A 20,709-nucleotide genomic window follows, 5' to 3' on the forward strand; every position below is an offset into this window, starting at 1 on the left:
CATCCACACAGTTGTCATCGGTCAGCGCCATTTAAAAAAAAAATTTTTTTGTGCATAACAGAGTCTAATTAGAATTCATCTGAAAGAGGTGATGATCAATCAGCATGGCAAAGGGCTGAACAATTTTGAAAAAAATAAAATATATACAGTATATATATATATATATATATATATATATATATGTACAAAGCCTTTCAATCGACCAAAATGAAGATTTTTTTTCCCCTCCAAATTGCATCCTCCTGCATTGCAATATCAATTGAAATTTGATCAATTGTTCGGCTTTTGTGTCGTTGAGGAAAACGACTGACTACTCGAGCCCGCAGCGAGGCCTACTGCACATGCCCATGAGAGTCAAGCGGCCCAATCGAGAAGGCTACATAATGAAAAGACGTCAATTTTTGCATATCATGCTCCCGGAGAACAGGATTATTGCTGTTCCTCTCCAGCGGAGGAGAAATCTGCTTGTGAAGGGATTAGGATGATCACCGTGATTCGACTGTCCCCACCTATCACTAACTGCACTGTCCTCTCCTCCCTCTCCTGCAGCCAGCCAGCCAGCCAGCCAGCCAGCCAGCCCCCGGGCCTCCTCAGCATCAGATGTCAGCCTCCTGGAGTCAAAGTAAGTCAGACAAACATGTAGAGCGGACCTCTGAGGAGTACCTTGCCGCGTGCTCAAGTGCTATAAGTGCCCGGGAGTCGTCTTACAAGAAACACTTATTGCATTTTGTATTGAGCATGATGTTATGAAAAATTAATTTGGTGTTGGTGTAGCTCCGTCTCCATATCTATCCTGCGTGTTTGTATGAACCTCGGAGTCCACCCCCCGAGCCTTGCTTTTTTTTGCCCGCATTTTCCGCACGTTTTCGTGCCTGTGAGGAAAATCGCATGCAAATGCAGTCGTATGGATCATGACGTGCAGAAAAAGGAGAGCTTGAACATCTCCCGGGATGTGCTGATTCTGGATAAAAGGAGTCCAGAGAATGCAGGCGGGATTCCCAGTCGTTCAAATGACAATAGTTACTGTTCACTTCCGTCCATTTAGTGCATTTAGGTCTCCTCTCGCCACTGTTTCGGACACATATTGACGTGACTATTGGCAAGGCGCTGGCCAAACAACCGGCCAAGTTCGACGATTATGCCTGCACAGGGAAAAAGAAACAGCTGAGCCAGCAGTTGTCGTTGGTGTAAAACATTTTTTATGACGCGTTACTCATGACAAGAATAAGTAAGAAGACGACTTGGAGAAATACGAGTCATTTTTGATCATAATCAGAATTCTGGCCTCGGATGGGAACTTAGAAGATCATTTTGACATCATTACACTTGATTTTAACCTGTGACTTTCTAATTTTCTACATTTTACGACGTATTGAGGTGTGCCTGCACATGATGATTCTTCCCAATTTGGTCTCCAAAAAAAAATAAAAAAATCATTCATCATTCAGCATTTGAAAAAAGTCCCTTGAGTTCGTTCCATCTCTTTGCGGACTATCGCTCCCGTTTTATTTCGCAAATAACAGTAATGCGACCAACCTGTACTTTTTAAATTGTGCTGGATTATTTCAAGTAGATCAAAAGGCAAATCCCATTAAAAAGGGTTACAGTGTCCTGAGCTATTTTCTTCAATCTCGCAAACCTGAATCGGGGCCTTGAACGAGATTAGAGGGATTTGATTTTTCAACCCTTTCACCCCTTTTTTGATGAGGCCTCATTTTGATTCCTTCATTTACTTTTGTGCGCGCGTATATGCAAGTCCTGGCGTCGAATGGAAAGCGAGATGATCTTTTTTTTAAATTAACCTTGAACACCGAGGCATTGGAAGCCAAGAATCAACAACAGGTGCATTCTGCAAGTGGCTGCTTTAGTTAAAAGTGTGTTAGATCATTAACGGCAGACTCGGAGCTGGAAATAATATTGCTGTGACCCCAGGGAGTGCTGCTTTTTGACCCCGGAGGGCAAAAGCAACATTGGCACCGACTCACTCGGGTCAAGCAGCAGGGGGGGAGGGAAAAAAAAAGGCCCGCGTTGGTCGGGATTTAAGTGACCAAAACTATAAATCTTCATTTCATTCATCTGCTTCAAGTCTCTTCAGTTTGGCTAAAAATAAGCTTCACGCCGCTCGAGACGTTGATGGATGGGCTGTGAACTCCTCACCCTATAAAATGTAACAAGAAAGGCTACCGCCGCACAGCATGGAGCAGGTCAGAGGTCACGATATTGAGCTCACCAACACGGGTTTTCATTCACGGCGTGACTCTGTGCTTTAACGCCGGCTTGTACGTCATGTCGCTGACGAACGAGGCGGGAATGAGCTCATTCTTATTCGGAACCAGTTTGTCCAAGAGGAAATCGGAGAAATAGAAAATGTGCATTCCGGGGTCAAACTGCCGGCATCATAAAAGCTTTATTAGCCAACGGTTGGTTCTGAGCAAGCAATATGACCGGACGAGAGTCATTCCTTGAATAGCGTTTTACGGTACGACCCCACGCGTATTGAACATTTGTCATTTATTGAAGGTGAAAGATAACCGCTGTCATTTTCTTTGATGCAGTGGACAATGGGCAACTTGCTAGCTGCTTAGCGCTGCCAGTGGACTGTCGGTACAAAAAAAAAACCCGTTATGATTTTGTGATTTTTGATCATGTTTGTAAGAATACGTGAAACACCGAATGCCTCTTGATAGTGAGGTTTGCTATAGGGCGGTAAATAAACGTTATCCGGTAGGGTGGCTCGTCTCTGCTGGCTGTGTTATTGCTATGTTATTTTATCAAAGCGAGCGTTCACGAAAAATGTGCTTGATTTGAAAACGGGAAGCATTAATGACAAATAACAGTGGAATACTGTGATTGCTAGCTAGCTAGCTAGCTGGCTGGTCCTGATAGCGTTCAAATGCTGCGAAACAATGCAGTTCACCGTTTGTTGTCAAGTCGGACGATTGAGTCTGACACCTCTGCTTTCGAGGTTTTACCTCGCCGTCATTGCCCATCTTGTTGTTTGGTTGTTCTTTTGGATTTTTTATCAAGCTTTGACCCAAATAAGATCTCCAATTTAGAGTTTTAGCACCACCTGTGGCTTTGGCACATGTCACCGACAGCCTACGAACGCGTTCTGTGGATTTATTATGATTTATTTATTTTGACCCAAGTGGGATGATTTTAGAAATAGGCTTCCCGACCCCTGACAACTCAGCGCATGCCCTCTTACAATAATCTTAATAACATCCTTTCCTCTTTCCCCTCGCCTATTCCTGCTTACTTCCGCCAGAGCGGAGATGCCTTAACCCCCTCGTTCCCGCTCATTGACACCCTGAGGGGGAACACAATAGGTCAACGCCGTGTGAGTCGTCGCAGCAGCAGCGTCTCCCCACGTCGTTTTTGCCCTCCATCCCGCCTCTGGCGCTGCAATGCCGTCGCCTGTCCCTTCTTCATGAGCGTGCGATGGGATGCGTGGAGAGAGCCACCAAAAGTAAACATGTTGGCTGTCAGGCGAGAAGACGGCGGGCAAGCTCGCCTCTCCCTGGCATCGTCTCCGCGTTTGTCCCCGCTGAGGTGTCATGGGCGGGCGAGCGTCAAGGTAGAGCGAGGGTTAGGCGCAGTTTGAATATGTAATATCTGCGCAGGCAAGTAAAAGTGCTCGGAGGCAAAAGGCCAAAGACGTCCGCGGCGTAAGCACGTGTGTGTGTGTGTGAGTGTGTTTGTCTTGGCTTTGTGTCTCGATGACTTGAGAAAAGTGAAGCGCCATTTCCATATTTGTTTAACTAACAATATTATTATATTCTTCTTAGCCAAATATGTTAAAAACACAGGAAATCTGTCTCTGGTTGTTGGAGTCACTCTTATGCTACAACAAAATTACATTCGGAGACACACACACACACATACGTACATACATACATACATACATACATATATATATATATATATATATATACACAGTATATATAATACATTTTATTTGAAAGCGCTTATCATCACACTCAAAGACACTTTACAAGAGCTTAAAACACAGGATAAAAATGTGCACTTAAAACAAGCATACATAATTTACAAAAGCACATTTCGATGAACAAAAAGGAAAATGGGTAAAAGAGATTAAAAGGTATTAAAAGCATTGCGGAACAGATGAGTTTTAAGAGATGATTTGAAGGATTGGAGGTCAGTACAGTTGCGGATGTGTTGTGGTAGAGCGTTCCAGAGGGTGGGGGCGGCGACAGAGAAGGCTCGGTCCCCCCAGGTTTTGATATTTACCTACTGCTAATTTAACCCTTTCAGGGACAGAAATTGGTTAATAGTGTGTAAAAACACCAGACGAAGCGGGAAAGGACCATTCGTGTTGATTTGTGGAAAAGAAAAAAAAAATGAATTGGGCCATTTTATGTGCTTATGAGTATTTGTACTTAATCATGAGTCAATCCAGTAAGAATTTATTGAAGGGGAAAGAAGCGGTTGGAATGTTTTTGGTTCGTATTGTTCGCAGGCGTCCACAAAATCACAGATGTTCTCATTTGCCTTTTGCGAGTGTCACGCAAACAATCTGTTTTTCTAAGGCTATTGATTGCGCATCCATTGCTCGCTCGGCCTCTCAAGGCCGACATTAGCGCGACTCTTGCTTCCTTGTTCCATCTTTAATTGATGGTGGATATTGCTCCACTAAACTCCGTGCACTCATTGATATGAAAAGTGTGCGTGTGAAACGCCGAGGCATGCCGTTGGTACCCTTTTATGGGGGTTTGACCGTCTGAGGCCGCCTTAAGAGGTTATGGATTTAAAAGGAGGATGCATGATGTGTGAGTGCCGCGATGAGACATTAGGAGCTCTTTGCGAGACAATTACACAGACAGCCGGGCTTCAAGCATTGCTACAAAACATTGTGATGCACGGAACAAAAGTGTTACAGGTGCATTTGCTTTCGTGCCGTATAGATCTGGACTCCCAAAGTTCCGTACATACACCCGCACGATTGATTGAGATGCGGCGCGAGAACATTCACCGTGTACACAACAGAGCTTTATGATCTTAAAGCATTATACATATATATATATATATATATATATATACTGTATATATGCATCAACATAATTTAAATAGTTCCCGGATTGAGGTGACCACTCAGTCTAAGGCGTGTCCGCCTCTCAGGGCAACGTTAGCCACATGCTGTGACAAAATTCACCACACTGGGAGACGTCAGAAATGTCTCGCGTCCATCTACAATCTGTACCCCCCCCCCCCCCCCCCCAGCCGCCGCCACGTATCTCTCGCCATCAGCCATCCATCAGCTGTCGGCAGAGACGAGAGGCAAGCAGACAGATGTGTGGCCGCTGCATCGCTTGTTTTTTTTATTTTTTTTTATCAGCTTTCAACCCTCAGCCCGGCCGATGATTAGAGGGGCCGCGAGGAAGTTTAGCACATGTGGGAGATGTGTGAAAGCCTGACGGCGCCTTCAAAGCTGACGGAAGATTCTACGTCGCCATCTTCAGTGGAATTTACGAGACTCTGATAGCTTGTACCAACTCGGTAGACTCGGTAGAACAATAGTTGACAATCTGGGATGTCGAGATATCTTCCCACATTATTTAAACACATTGAAACTTAGCAAAACATACTTCTATATCCATTGGAAACACAGATGATCATAAAAAAGGCTAAAAAAAAATGTGTGGACATGTATGTGCATTTAAGAGGAGGGGCCTAGTGGGGGAAATCAAGCGAGTCGGCGTGCGAGCGTCTGGTTGTGAGCTGTGGTCCGCAACTTGCGAATGTGCTCTTTGTGTTTGTTTTGCTGTTCTCCCGGCGTTCAGTTAACGACTGAAAAACGCATTGGCGTCTGTGACGCTCCTGAAAGTAATTATTCGGGATGGATCAATACCAGTTTCGGAATTGGCGCCGATGTGCTCTAGTATGTGAAAAATGGTGCCGATACTCTGACAGCAATACCACTCGACCAGACTAAAGTATGTTTTCAGAGCAGGTGAGCAGTTTGGCGATACTTTAAGACACAGAGGCATCCGTATTCCTCCTTGTTTATCCATCATACTCGACATTCTTCCTCGTCTCATATCTACGTATTCCTTTTACATGTTGCCCCTAGTGTTCTAATTGAAACATTGCAGTACATAGCTGAACCGCCAAAAAAATGTTCTATCATGGAATGAATGAGAAATCGCAATATAGCAGGGGAGGACTGTAACCCTAAATATAAACTATGATTTCCACACTTTTTTTCTTTTTTTTTAATAAGCTGACATCCCGCTTCAGGGGCGTTGATCACACACTTCTCTGGTGAATGTGTCATTTTGGCGATGAATGAAATCAGGTCACTTAACATGTAAACAGTGTTAATAAAGGTTGCACTTGTTTGTGTGTGTGTGTGTGTGTAGGGATGTTCCTCAAGGGCACGGCCGCAGTAATGATTTACTAAATGTCAAATGAACACCAGTTGGGAGAAAACACCATCCAGCAGGCGCGCTGCCTGGAAGCTCTCGAGCATTTCACGCCCTGATTGTGAGATATCTCCTTGTGAGCGGCAAGCGGCGACGTGGCCGCAGAATTAGTGCCCAAGGAATTAAACATGCGGTCACTTCGAGTCGCGTATGCGACACGTTGATACGCGGGTGGCGCTGCAAACATAGTTTCGGAGAAGAGCCTGAGTGGATGTGAATTCCAGCAGTCAAGATCAGCTCCGATTTTTTTTTTTAAGGTAGAAGAGCACAAACCATCTGCGCAATAATAGCTTTTATGAGTTTGTTCCCATCTCGCAGAGAGCGCAGCGTAGTCTCCTGGGTCGGGCATCACTGGCGGCGACAGCTCGAAGCGAGCTGAGAGGTTTGCTGTCCGGTCTGCGCGCTCTCAGGCTCATCTGCGGGGTCCGCAGAGACCACCAGGAAGAGGCCTATCGCCATCGCTCTGAAGCCTTAATCACTCTCCCTTCCTCTCTCCTTTTACATCCTCGCGGCTGCTATTCGCACTCTGCCCTGACACCATCATTTATTTATCCGCCCCATTCTCGAGTGTTGTTTTCCATTCAGCGCCATGTTTTTTTCACGACGGGCGAGTCTCCGTGTCTGTGTGGGTGTCACTCGGTGGTGATTTCTTCCACACAAAATGGACCCGTGCGCAAACACGGCACAGGAATAGAAGTTAGAGAGGCAAACAGTTGTCACGCAGCATTCGGTGACTTCTCGCTCTTCACCTGCTTTGACTGTGTTGACCAGTGCTGAACTCGGAAGAGTGGATGGACCAGTCCAAAGTGTCACCGGGGACTTCATGTAAATGTGGGTCACTGTGCTTGGCACATGCACTTGGTGTAAGAGGGCACTGTGACCAAGTTGGGGGGGGGGGGAGTGAGCATGTGTGTGTGTGTGTGAGTGTGTGTTAAGAGAGCCGAGATGCAAGTTGTCTGGCAACTTGTTACAATCTAGAAGTGACAGCGGCTCTCGTTTCCACTAACGAGAATGACCTCGAGTCTTTTCTCCTTTCTTGACAAACACACACACACACACACACACACGCACTTTGTATGTCGCTATGGTCTCACCTGATGCACCCTGACAGACTGTTGGAAGGTTGGCTTGCCTGGTGCACAGCAATGGAATATAATTCATTCAAACGAAAGAAAAAAATAAATGAAAGCATCGTTAAGGGGAGAAAAGTACAGTTTCAGGGACACTTGGAATTATGATGATTGTTATTTCATCAGACTTCCCAAAGCAGTTTGAGTGTTCATTCTGCAAACCGGAATGTACTGGGGCTGAATGAGTGAAGATTTGTTTTTTGTAGTCGATGCAAATGTGCTGAAAGTCAAGTCAAAGTTGATTAATCAACGATTAATTATTGATCTTCAACCCCGAAGGTGAAAATCCGCAATTTTGAGATCGCATTTGAACTTCCGGTGGGCTCACTCTTCATGTTTTGCTCTTCTCCTGCCATTCAGTTAACCTCTGGAAAGTGTATTGACGACCGTGGCTCTCCTTTCCCACATGCAAGGGCATTACAGTACGTTTACCGTATAAGGCCCTAAAGAGTGACCTCTGTAATCTGCAGATTTTCGCAATATAGTCGGGAAACAAAACAAACAGCGTAATGTCGATGATAGACGGTGAACGCAGCGTATCAAAACTAATAAAATAGAAGAATAAATAATATAGAATAAAAGAGCCTCCCACTTACCGTTGCCATTGGCATGCCACCACATGTTACAATACTCAAAGTGGTGGTCCCCAACATACATATTAGCGCTTTTTAGCGTGACAGCAAAGCTATTTGGATTCCATAAATGAGGACGCGCATGGTGATGACATCAAATCGGTTGCCACCCTGAGAGGGATAAATCAATGGAAGAACAACCTCCACATAATTGACTTTCCGTGCCCTCGAAGGAGAAACGAATGTGGAATTAAATAGCGCTGGTCCAAAAAAGAGGGGATAGAGTCCTCCCGTTCTTCCCTTTCTGATGGTTTCCGTCGAGGCCAAGGGCTATTACGGCATCGTACAGGTGTTGCTTCCATGCATATTTCTCCAGGTGTGAAGTTACCCGAGATGTCAAAACTAGTGCTGGAATGTGGTTACATGAGACAACTTTTGAAAGCTGCCTTGGGGGAAAAACTAGATTTTTTTTTTACATCTTTTTAAATTCTCATACAAATAGTTTTTTAAAGGCATTTTTCAGAAAATGTAAAATGTTCTTCCCGACACCCTTGTTGAAAATACTGTACTGCTTTCCGCTCCTTGGATGTGTTGTAGGGGGAAGGAAGAGGAAGTTTGCATGGGTGATAAGCCACATATGCAACAAAGTTCACCTTTTTCACTGTTCTCGGTGAAAGAAGTCTTGCCAATATGTTTCTCATGCGGATGACTCATATCCCCGCAGCGCAAACTCATGGCGAGCGCTATAGATTTGGCGAAGCGAAGATTAAATGACTTTCCCCATGTTAAGCTGATATTTTATTATTTCCGCCGCGGAGGTTATTTTCATTGGCGTGGGTTTTTATCCCTTTAGTCGTTTGTGTGCAACACCCTGTCAACCGTTTTTGATATATATTTGCCGATCTTCTTCCAAAGATGTTCCCCTTCAAGTCTTGGTGAGAAATAGCAATAAATCAATGACATTCATTGTCAAGGATGCTTTTTGCTCCTTTTCACTCGTCAAGCTTATTTTCACGCGCGTGCATCAAATCAGACAGGTGTTCTTGGACGGTGTAAGCTTTCCCCCACCCCCAACGTAAGTGATAGAACAATTTATCCAAAACAACTCTGCTATCGCAACTTAAGCGCTGCCCACAATGTGTAGATGTGTGCGTTGGTGCGTGCGCAAAGTGTCTCATCTTATGTTTGGAAGGGGGCTGGAGGTTAGATTTCATCCTGATAGCGGGGGCAGCCATGGAGGAGGGCCAAACATATGTTCCGAGGGCCAGGAACAAAAGCACTGACACGTTAGCCTTTTCACGGAGATGACCTTTCCGCCGCTCCCGATCCCCAGACTCGCCGCCTGCCGCTGTCCTTTTGTCTGCCAGCTCGCCCCGGGCCCAGTTCCAGACCGACGCTAGAATTTCTCCTCATCTCCCCAAATCTCCCTTGACTAAATGTCAGCATTACATATTTCTGCGCTCACACACAGGGATTTAATTAGTACAACACTGTCTATGCTTGTACTGTATTTTTATATTTATGCGTGTGTGTGTGTGTGTGTGTGTGTGTGCGCACGCGCGCGCGCGTGTAAGGACTAGGGGGCCAATGAATATGCATTAGCATGAGCCACTTTACTGTTAGGAGGCTTCCCCATGTTGAGTCCAGAACCTTTCGACAACACAGTTGTGAGAAAATGAGCGAAAACGAGCGGAATGGGTCAGCGACGAGAAGCGCACAAAGAATTACACTCGACGCATCTGCTAATGTGCGAATGCATCAGAAATAAAGAAATAAATATAGGTGCAAAGATGACACACGGGGGGGGGTGGGGGGGGGGGGTCACGTTAAATAACCCGAGGCTCAGTTCATTTCCTCACGAACACGGGTATTTTTCAGAACGTACCTTTTTCCTCCCACCTTTCTGCCTTTCGCCCGCACGCAAACTGTGTTTTAGGTCACTGGAAATGTTGTTTGTTAGCTGAGGCGTGGAATTTTTAAGGGGGAAGAACAACTAAACTGTTCAGTGATGTTTAAAACATGCTAACAGTCCGTGTTAGGAAGCTAGCTTTAAAATGGTGGCAAGTTTGTGGTCAGCTGAGGGTAAAACCCTTATCAGAATACATTTTTTTGATGGTTTAACATTTTTACAAGGAGGATTGGCGTCTTTGAAATTCCTCTTGTCAGCTACTTTAACCAGTTGTGTGTTAGGCTACCGTTTGTGCGAAAGATCATTTTCATCGGTAGAAATACAAACAAGCCAAGCTGTTTTAAAACACGATGCTAAAACCGATAAGTTTCCTTTGCATATTTGGCACATATTTTTATTAACATACCGTAACTTTGTTACTTTCAGATGTTGGTTATTCAGAAGACACACAGAGAATTGCTATTAGTTTCCTCAACTCTTTTTTTCTTTTCGTCCAAACTCAACATAATTTGGATTTGGCTACCATGTCAACAACTGCTCGTTTATAGCCGTCGAACTGCATTCAAGGGAAAGTAACGTCACGATTTGAGAAGCCTTGGGCTGCTAACATTCTTTGATTCATGAATAAATGTAGGTTAAAACATCATTGCGTATATCTGCCCTCAAATAAAACTCGCGTTTTGCTTGACTGGACAAATGAAAAAAAAAAAAAGATATTTAAAAGTGATACTGTTTGCCAACCTTTTTTTTTTTTTTTTTTTTTTTAAATTCTTAAATTCCACCTTTGACCAGACAGGTTAGCATGATGTCACTATTGTGCAGTTTTGGACTGCTGCAGTTGTTGTGAAAGCGCTATATAAATAAAGATGTATTGTACGGTATTGGCCTGAGAACAATGGATAGCCGGGGTTCTTATTCTTGTTGTGTCTCATTCCTGTGTCTTGTATATTTTCATTTGACACTGACATTGTCATTTATTAGCTAATGCTAACACCACTCGCCCTGCTTCTGCGGCAAAAAAAAAAAATCATGTTAATATAAACAGCGGTGCCGGTGGAGGCGTACATGAGGCCATTGTTTGTTTCTGTTTGCGGAAAATGTTCATTTAAATAACCACAGGCACGCTCTATTGTTCTTCGCTCGAGAGGCTATTCCGTGTCTAAAGGGGGCTGATGTTAATTAGGGAACAATGATTTAATAATTCACGCTTGTCTACACTGCCCACTGACACTGTTCTCAGCGGGCTGACTTGACGGCATTAAAACAAATCGACATTTGGAGAAAAAAACCCCAAAACAAAACAACTTCACACTCATGTTGCAATACATAACACCAGTGAAAGAAAGACTTTGCTATAAACATCTTGAGGTGATGCTAACAGATATGGGGCACTGCAGTACGATGGCGTGTGTGTTTGTGTTAGACTTCTGAAGGGACGTCACATCACACTGTCAAGACACGAGCCCTTCTCCTCGCCCGTGTTCTCGGAGAGGCTGGCACTTACCCAGTCCCTCCACGGGCGCACGCCGCAGACTGGTTCTGAACTGGTTCCCTCACTCGGGGCTAGCCTGGGACCAAACCCTGCGTCGCCTCTAATTAGGGGAGGCGCCCAGGCACGGGCATAACGAGCTGATGAATAATTAGAATTGGAGGAAATTGTGCAGCCAGGGTGGCAAATCTGGAGGGACAAGTGCTGAAAACAAGGCAAGCGGCATTAAGTCTACAGTCAGTCAAATCTGTGAACTTGGCCAGCGGCGTTAACACTAGGCCTGTGTGAAGAGGAATAAAGCTCCAGCGCTGGTGGCTGGCCAAGGCCACGGTCGCACCCCCGGGGGCCGATGAAAAGAAACACGTAGGAAGGCGGGTGATAAATGAATCCATAAATTGCCAGCGATGAATATTCATTCCAACCCGCTCCTGTCATGTGATAGCAGGAGATCGGGCCGCAAAAGGCGACAGAACTTGAGGGTTTTATCAGGCGGCGTGTCAGAAACCAGATGAATGATTGATAGGCATGTTTGGCTGCAAAAGATGTTCTCGCTTCCAGCGCTCACGCAGAGACAACCCACTTTGTGTAGCAACAGTCGGATGGGGGAGAGTGAGCGAGCGTGACTCGTCACCGGAACCTTTGATGTCGGTTCCGTAGCATTGATTGCCACGAGTTACAATTCACCCCGATTTAGCCCATTTTGGATTTAAAGGTAGAGTGAACTGGGTGATTAACACATTTCACACTAGAAGGCTCAATTTCCATCAGTGCAGGGTGTAGGCTAGGGCCACGCTCCAGAACATTGCAACCCCGGTCAGGCCACATTGGAAGTGTCGTGGTTGACATAGCTGACGTTCAGGGATCGAGTGAAGCCTCATTCCCTGACGGACCGGTGACCAGTTGAGGGAGTAAGACTGTTTTTCACACCAAGCCACTCGATGACAGAAAATAGATGTTTCTGTGGCCATTGGAAATGTCGTGGTTAACGTCGATGACTGTCTTGGCATTAGCAAGGGTTCAATTTCTGCTCGGTGATTCTGCGGCTGACTGATGACCGGTTGAGGGTGCAACTGCCTTACAGTCAGTAGGGACAGGCTTCAGCCTCCATGTGACCCTGAATGGGATGCGTGGGAGAGAAAACTACATTGGTAACTGCAATACAATTAGAAGTGTCGCGGTTAACATAGGTGGCTTCCTTGGAGCTTGCACAGGTTCATGCTGTTCATGCTCCATGCTGCGGTTGTCTCGAGACCCAAAACAGCATAAGTGCGATAATATGGGGCCCCAGACATGACATTTGAAAAACAATTTTAAATTGTGAGCACAAAAATAGCTAAATTGTAGATTTGATTACTGCCAAAAACAATTGCGATTGTCCGGGTACGCAAATGGATTGTACATTTGCTAAAACCTGCGATACGTGATCTTCTTAAGTGTCTTTTCTTTTTTAACCCCTACTAGCTTGAAATGCCGGTATGCCTTTGCCGTTCATCTTCAGCCTAAAATGAAATCCCTCTCTATTGTCTTACATAAGCCCGGCCTCTACATCTCCTTTACTGTGTCTAGAGAAGCTGACCTCCATTTTCCCCCCCTAATGTCATGCCTGGGGCTCCTTCCAATAGAAAATGGATGAGTGCATTTTTTTTTTTAGTCCCCAAAAGGCACAGGTCTGTCCTTAAGATGTGAGAGAAAAGCACCAAGGTATTAAATCATGATCCCCGAGGGTGCCGCCAATGTGGCATGCTATTCTAACCCACGATAAAGTCGTTTTTCTGAGGGTTAAGCTTCCCAAGGTGTCAGAATGTACACAATGCCGAATCATCGCCCGACGAGGAGGCGACTGTAGCAACAAAGTGGAAGGCCGGCTTTTTGTGATCGACACGGTTTGTGGTCGGCTTTTTCCTCGGACAAACATTCCCCTCGTTAGCATTGGGTTGGGGGTGGGGTCAGGCCTGCGTGTGAGAGGTTGTCGGTTAGAGGGTGGAGGGGTGAAAAAAAAAAAGTCCTCAGCCTGGGAGCGGGCGAGTGACGAAGATGTCCAAAGGGGTGAATCCAAGCACTGCGAGCACAGTGATGATTCCCCTGACAGCTAAAATGGCCGCCCGGCGTTAATTAGTGCTGGCCTTCCCCAGTCACCAAGGTTGTTGAGCACCGTGGGTCATTTAACACTCTTGCTTGCTTTGCGCTTGCTCTTTTCTCTGCCAGCTGTGCCACTTTGTCTGGCAGAGTGGAATCACGCCGGGTGACGATGATGCCGGGGCATTAGACGTGTGGCTTACATGTTTTCACCTCATGCTCGGTGACCTGTTTGTTTTGTCATGTGCTGCCGGTATGTGCGAAAGGAGGATGGAGGCGCCGCGCGTCCAAATGACTTCAATGCTCATTTGATGCTGTAATAATGACCGAGGTTTTCTTTCATCTGAGTTTTGCCCTTGACGACATCTCTCTACAGCGGTGTCATGAAGCAATTGGCGGGGCAGAAGCATATAATAAAACCGAGTGGGAGGAATACATTCGGCATTATTAAAGTGATGAAAAAGCAGCATTACAATAAGAAAAGGCCTCGCTTTCAAGTCCATGTGACATGATTTCAATTGGATAAATGATAAATGGAGACTAAAATGAGAGGGAACTTGTGTGTGCAAGGTCACACAAATCCGAATGGGATAAATAAACCACCAAATTGTGCTTAAGGAGCCCAGTTTAGTATAAGACAGTCTAGAATGTTTGTAAACACGCGCCGGGATACTTTGGGTGGCGCAAGGAATTTTCTCACATGTCTGGTTGGGTTATCTTTGAGTAATTTAGCAGACCATTATGGCTACACCTGCTAGCTAATGTCGACGACAAGGTGTCAATCGTTTTAGCACCATCGTGGGCGCGCTCTTGATTTTTAATGGCTTGTACATTCCAAAAGATAAAACTTGAAACCCTTAACATGATAGCAGCATATCAGCCGTGGCTAATTTCAGTTTGTGCATACTGCTAATGCTAGCTCAGTAACGCTAGCACTGCTGTTTTGTTGACGCTCCATGCACGTTCTCTGTGACTATTTATCACGACGATACGTTCAATATGTTATTAAGAGCCATGTCTGAAAATCACAATTGTGTACAGGGGTGAATGGCGTGGCTGTGGTCAAAGACTTGAGAGGGTGAAGGGATATGTGACGTCAGGCGCAAGTCAAGTCTTGCTAGCAGTTTTATAACAGCAAACACCCCCCCAAGCGGTTAAGAAGTAATTACTAGGAACTATTTACTTTTACTGAGTGGCTTTCCTTTCAATCATCGGAATACCTGGAAACCCGTGTTGTTTTTACGTTTTGACATAAATTCAATTGTATAACAGCTAAGGATGATAAAATGTTACTTAAAATATTTCCTGTAGATTTCATGGTGATCCCCTTGAACAAATGCATTCAACAATATTTCTTGTGAGAAACATTTATTCTGCTTCCGAACAAATCCGACGTTGACCAGCATGCCAGAATGTCCTTCCAATATTTAAATCCAATATTCCCTTTGCATTCCTCGGCACATTTCTGCATGTATCACAATTTCCAGAAGCTTTTCCCAGAGCACCCCCCCACCCCCTGACCCCCCATAGTGGCCGTTGCATGACTTGTTTATATACAAAACATGTGGTTAAAATAATAAGCTTCCGTTGTGCATTGTGAAGCAGAAAACCGGAGCAAATCGTGCAACTGCAAATGCGACTCGACTCTTCTCCGTTTTATTTGCAATCTTCCAACTCATTTGAACGCAGTGTGGCATCTTCATCGCTCTGATGCCAATATGGAGCATGGACGCCGGCGGACGTGAGGTCAAAGCTCGTTAGGTTGCACCTATTAGCGTGTTGAGGAGCGTACGTATAAGAAGCATGCCTCGGTGCTGATGGCTTTTAAACACGAGAGGTTGTGTTTTTCTTTTTCTTTTTTTTTTCTCCCCAGTTTCCGTGTGGTACTTCATGTCATTAGCTGCGAAAGGAGGAGCGCGCGGTGTCTCAGCAGCCCTGCTCTCCGTCCCCTTTCCACATACATTAGTGTCCCCATGTCACATTTCATGTGTAGCGGAAGGGGAAAAGCGTTGGTTCGTTGGCCGAATGTGGGCTAAAGGGAAAAAGCCAGGCCTTGGGCAATCAGAGCAAAGGAGAGTTGTGGCATTAATGGTGATGAGTAGTGATCACAGACTTTGGTCATTAGACTAATAGGACTGTATTCAAATTAGCCAGGGATGTTGTTCTTTTCTCCTCCCCCTCCTCCTCCCGTCATTGTCATGCGGTAAAAAAAAAAACGCATATTCCAATGCAAGCTCATCTCCCTTCATTGTCTTAACAAAAGGACTAATTAAATGAGGCGTTCCTTCCTAATTAATAATTATTTTCCCTCTCTCAAGCGGAAAAAGATGTTTTTCTCTCTCCCCTTCTCATTATTTGACATCTTGTGTTGTTTTGGATGGGATTTTAATAGTGAGGATGATGACATTGATGACATCATTAGGAGATAACTAATAGTAGAAAAATACCGAAGGTTAATGAAATGTTGTCAATTTAACCCTTTACATCTGTACGGAGCAGATTGGTAACTGGAAGTCTGTGTGTAATTGAATTTGAAGTGGATCTGCTTGGAGAGTATGTAGCAGAGCATTTTCTCTCTCTGCAATGTCTTGTGATGATAGTTTTTGTGTATCTCTTCTTCCTTTTCATACACTTTTCCCTCTGCCATACCTAATTAGGTTTACACGACTCACAAAAAGTTCGGGATATTTGGCTGGGCACAATGACTGGATTAATCATGTTATTCAGGCAGTATGGCTTTGTCACTCTACCATTCACAAAGTGTCGGACAGATTTCTGGAACCGGCCCAGACCATGAATAGCGTAAAATTGATGTCCATTGAAATGCATTCAGAAAAAAACAAATATCAATTAAAACCTAAGAAACTATTTGAGGTCAGCTATTAAATGAACAAAAATATATGATTTGTTGCAAAAATATCTTTTGACCAAGTAAAAGCGGATTTCACCTGATAATCTCTCTCAGAACACCGCGGCACGATGGTTGGGATTCAATGCATTACTAATGAACCCCTGCACTATTTCTCAACATTAAGACCGGATTCATCAGCAGGTTTCTTTGTCAGCCGCGATCCAGAAAGTCCATCTTTGTAACGCGGTCCCTCTCCAAGCACCCAGACAACATTTTTTTTTTACAAGTGATGGTGATCCTCTCTGCAGTGCCATCAGCTTGTGTTAGATCTTAGAATGCCACGCACGGCTCCAGTTACTGCAGGTAAAAGCAGCATAAAGGTCTCGGCGGTCCATCCGTGTTTACGCTGAGCTCGGCGCGCGCGTGCCATGATGACGGCGGACAGGACCGCGAGCGTCGGTGTTGATCAACTCGTCGGTCCTCACGGCGCATCCTCGCGCGATTCTACCCCGCCTTTAAAGACTCGGACCCGTTTGGGTGACGCTTCGGGCCCTGGTGTGATTTTACGGGCTGACAGTGACCCTGCCAGGGATGGGCCTGGTACTTTGGTGCTCGCTGGAAATGTCCACAGGGTGTTGGATGTGGAAAGGGGAAGGCGGGGGAGGGATGGGTGGGGGGGGGGGTTGTTGGGGTGCTTATGGCTAGGCTAGTTGCTGGGGGTCAGTTTATATTGTGCCATGCGGTGACCTTGCAGGCCGCTTCGCCCACTGGGGAGTGCGAGGGAAGGGGAAGTGGAGGGTCACGATCCCTGCGGTGAATGTGTTGGACGCAGATGCTAACGCGGCCTGACGGGGGTCTATTGGAAACATATTCTCCGGGCCCTCGCCACTTTAGCTGCGCTCTTTCCTCCTTTTTTTTTTTTTCTTTCGCCGTTTTATTTTTCCCCCCCTCTCTGACCTGATGGAGCCGAGCAGCGATCGCTGACCTTTTCCCTGACAGTGAATTGTTCTGCCCAGCACCATAGGATCACTGTTTACGCACCCCGGGCGAGAGCCTCGGGGAGGAAAGCATGCTGCCTACACCGCGTAAGCACAAATATACACACTCACACACGCACAGAGGCACACGAGTTGAGTGGAATTGAGTGTCTCTTTCATTCTGTATAAGTCCTTTGTTTCCGCAAATTGTTATTATGCAAGGTTGCCCAGGAGACGACTGTGCAGAAATGTGCAGAATACATCATCAACAATGTCTTATTGTGGTCAAGCCAAGGCGAAATCTTTCGATTTTCACCATCTGGGACGTTCATGTTCGCCAGCTCGCTACGTTTTCTAGTTTTGTTTGCGCCGCGCGTCTCCAGCAAAAGCCAATGTTTGAATACGTTAGGCCTTTTGTTTGTTTACCCCATAACGCTCACGGCGCTCAAAGGGTCTTTCGGGGAAGTGGGCGCATGAAGAGGAGAGTGCGTGATGCTCCGAGCGCCTCACTGCCGTCCTGTAATCTCCCATCTGGAACGTGTAAATCATGACTCTGTATACGCTCAACGCTGCAGCCCTGACAGATTTATACAGCGTGAGCTTGTGTTTCTTAGGCTCTAGAGGCAAAGAAAATGTAAACTTTTTGAAACAGTTTATCACGGTGACTCGCTTGGTTTCAAAGGTTCGGGATCATAAACACTTTGGGCGAGAAGTCGTGTTTGTTTTGCAGGGGTTTTGAGATTCATCCTTTTACAGCAACGGTCCACAAAACATTTTGGGGCACTTCGTGGTACTGGGAACACAATATTCTACCAGACGGGCATAGAAACAAATAAAAGCAAATCATAGTGGTGCCTTAACTTTACGACTGACTCGACAGTTTATCGGGATATGAGCCGTCATTTGACAGATATATATTTTTAAAAAATAGTCAACAGTTCATCATAAGAGGCTTCAAGATGTGTATTGCCGATCCGAGTTGAAGTTTACTGCCAAACGAAAGATTAAAAAAAAAAAAAAATTACATCGTCTGTATTTAAAACAACCGCCGTAATGCTAATGATAATTAGCATCCATGTTTGGCGCGTTAATCCTTCGAGCGACCAAACAGAAATGGCGCGGAAAATAAACGCGGTAAACAATCACACCGTACTGGGACATATTCTTTATCTTCTGCGCAGAACAACTACGATTGGTGCTCTACCGATGAGCTGAGAGGGGAGTCTAAAGGTTACGAATCCCACTAGGTTTCTTGGCAGGATAGGCACCACTGCAATGTGATTCGTTGCTGCATCCAGCCAAGTGCTCTCTGGAACTCTAGTGGGGTTCATAATCACGCCTCAATGACCCGCATATACTTGCGTCTGTCTTATACTGCCCCCAGGTGGCCAACGTGGGCACACCAGAAGGAGTAGCATGCAATCGTTGAAGTGTGTTCTCTTGAATTCGGTTGAGCGATGTCATTGAAGTCTGATTTTACAAGGTGCATTGTTATGAGTGCTATTTTTCGTCATTAAAATACACATGAGGAATTTTTCTTTTAGCGGGGGAAGGCTGGAAAGGATAAAAAGGCATTTGTATTCGTTGCAACCACTGCATGAAAAATACAACTTAGACTATGTACTTGTTGTAATTAGTGGGAGTCCTGCACTGCTTTCTCTTCGAAGCGAGTCCCATCTTGGAAATAATTGCAGACAATGACTACCAAAGTGTCTTGCTTGTGTCCAGACTACCTTTTTGCAATTTTGGTTTGGTCGCAGTCATCGCAGACAATCCTGATTTATGACGACAGGAGGACAGCAAGAAATTCTGTGCTCTTTTTTTGGGGGGGAGGGGGGGGGGTTAAATCTTTGGAAACTCAACAAGCAGCCCAACTCCACATGCCGAAGCAGTTTTGAAGGCTTAGCTTCGAGCCTCATATATTACAGAGAGCAGCTGATAAAAATGTCTTTTAACTCCTGATATTGTCTCTTAAATGCAGCGTTTTTCTTCCCGGAAGCTCGAAGGCTCTTTTTCTGTCTCATGTGGCCTTCTCCCCTTTCCGGAGAAACTTTCCAAAGATTTTGTCTTGACTCAGTTTTGTGAGTGTGCGGGCACAGAAGCGCAGGCACAAGCTCCTGAATTTCAAAATAAAACTTCTTTCGGCCTCTGATCGCCGGCGAAATCTTTTTGTTCAGTCTGTGTCCGGCCCGTTTGCTGGGGACCGCCGCTTTACAAGAACAGCAGCCCCCACTTCTCGATTGACACCACAAACCGAGCCGGAATGACTTCACACGTCTTTCAATCCCTTCTTGTCGTCCGTCTCTTCAACACGTTGGAGGTTGGCCGCTTTACACGTGTTGTGTTCTGCATCAGAGTCGGAGCGGCTCGAGCGTCGGCGGCAGGGGGGCTGGGGGGGGGGGGGGCGACATCGAACACGAAGGTTAAGTGACAAGCGGGGCACAATAAGGTCAGCATGGGAGCGTCGCCCTTCCAGACCTCTCAGGAACAGAGCGGCAGGAAAAAGCCCAGTCAACTGCTTGCAGATGTGTCTGGACGCATGCTTCACCGGAAAACATGAGGCAGGCGCCGCTCTCTGATGGTACCGCCGGTCACTTCTAATCTGCATCTGGCTGACAAGGGAGACATGCAACACTCCAGTCAGGACTCAGGCGTGTGTGCGGGTGCGTGCGCGCGGGCGGGTGTGCGCGTGTGTAATCTCAGCCACCCGACTCGATTGGACCTTGACAGGATATTTTGACTAATCTCCTGATAGCTGGCATCTTTGCTAGAGCTTGAGGAGTTCATGCACCAAGGGAGGTCATAAACATCCTCAGCCATCCACTTTGATTTGTTTCAGTTTTGTATACCTTTTATTAGCAGAATGAGGTTCGATTTTCTTCTCATTTGCACAAGAATGACATTTTGGCTGGGTTATTTGTACAATGCCCAAATGCAACAATCGCTTGCCATAATGTTTCTAATTGCCGATATTAGTAGTTAAAATGGTAAATGTCACAAATGTCACAAATTGCCACTTCCAGTTGAAGTTTGCTGTCAAAGGAGGAAAAAACAAACAAACATTGTGTAGCAGATTTAAAAACAACCACATCACTTTGAATATCAGATAGCTTGAGGCGAACATGCTAAGGAAGTGACCACAAATGGGCTAATCAATAACATGTATTTGGTGGCGTTATGAAACTTAAATCGACAGGCATTTGAAGACAAATGGTGCAGTAACACACCGGCCGACAATATAACAACATTCACAGGGATATAT

At 45.4% G+C, this 20,709-nt stretch overlaps 1 protein-coding gene across 1 annotated transcript in view; it reads left to right on the top strand.

Moving 5' to 3' along the window:
• Positions 1 to 20,709, top strand: part of LOC147191744 (uncharacterized) — a 168,969-nt gene that overhangs the window by 70,212 nt on the left and 78,048 nt on the right. Inside the window, exon 4 of the mRNA XM_086134189.1 lies at positions 550 to 622. Coding sequence (XP_085990315.1) covers positions 550 to 622 — 73 coding nt within the window. The remainder of the gene's footprint in view (positions 1 to 549; positions 623 to 20,709) is intronic.

The sequence above is a fragment of the Hippocampus guttulatus genome, chromosome 17 (assembly GCF_054856545.1).
Source record: "Hippocampus guttulatus isolate MCC_2025c chromosome 17, RoL_Hgut_1.0, whole genome shotgun sequence".
NCBI classification, from domain to species: Eukaryota; Metazoa; Chordata; class Actinopteri; order Syngnathiformes; family Syngnathidae; genus Hippocampus; species Hippocampus guttulatus.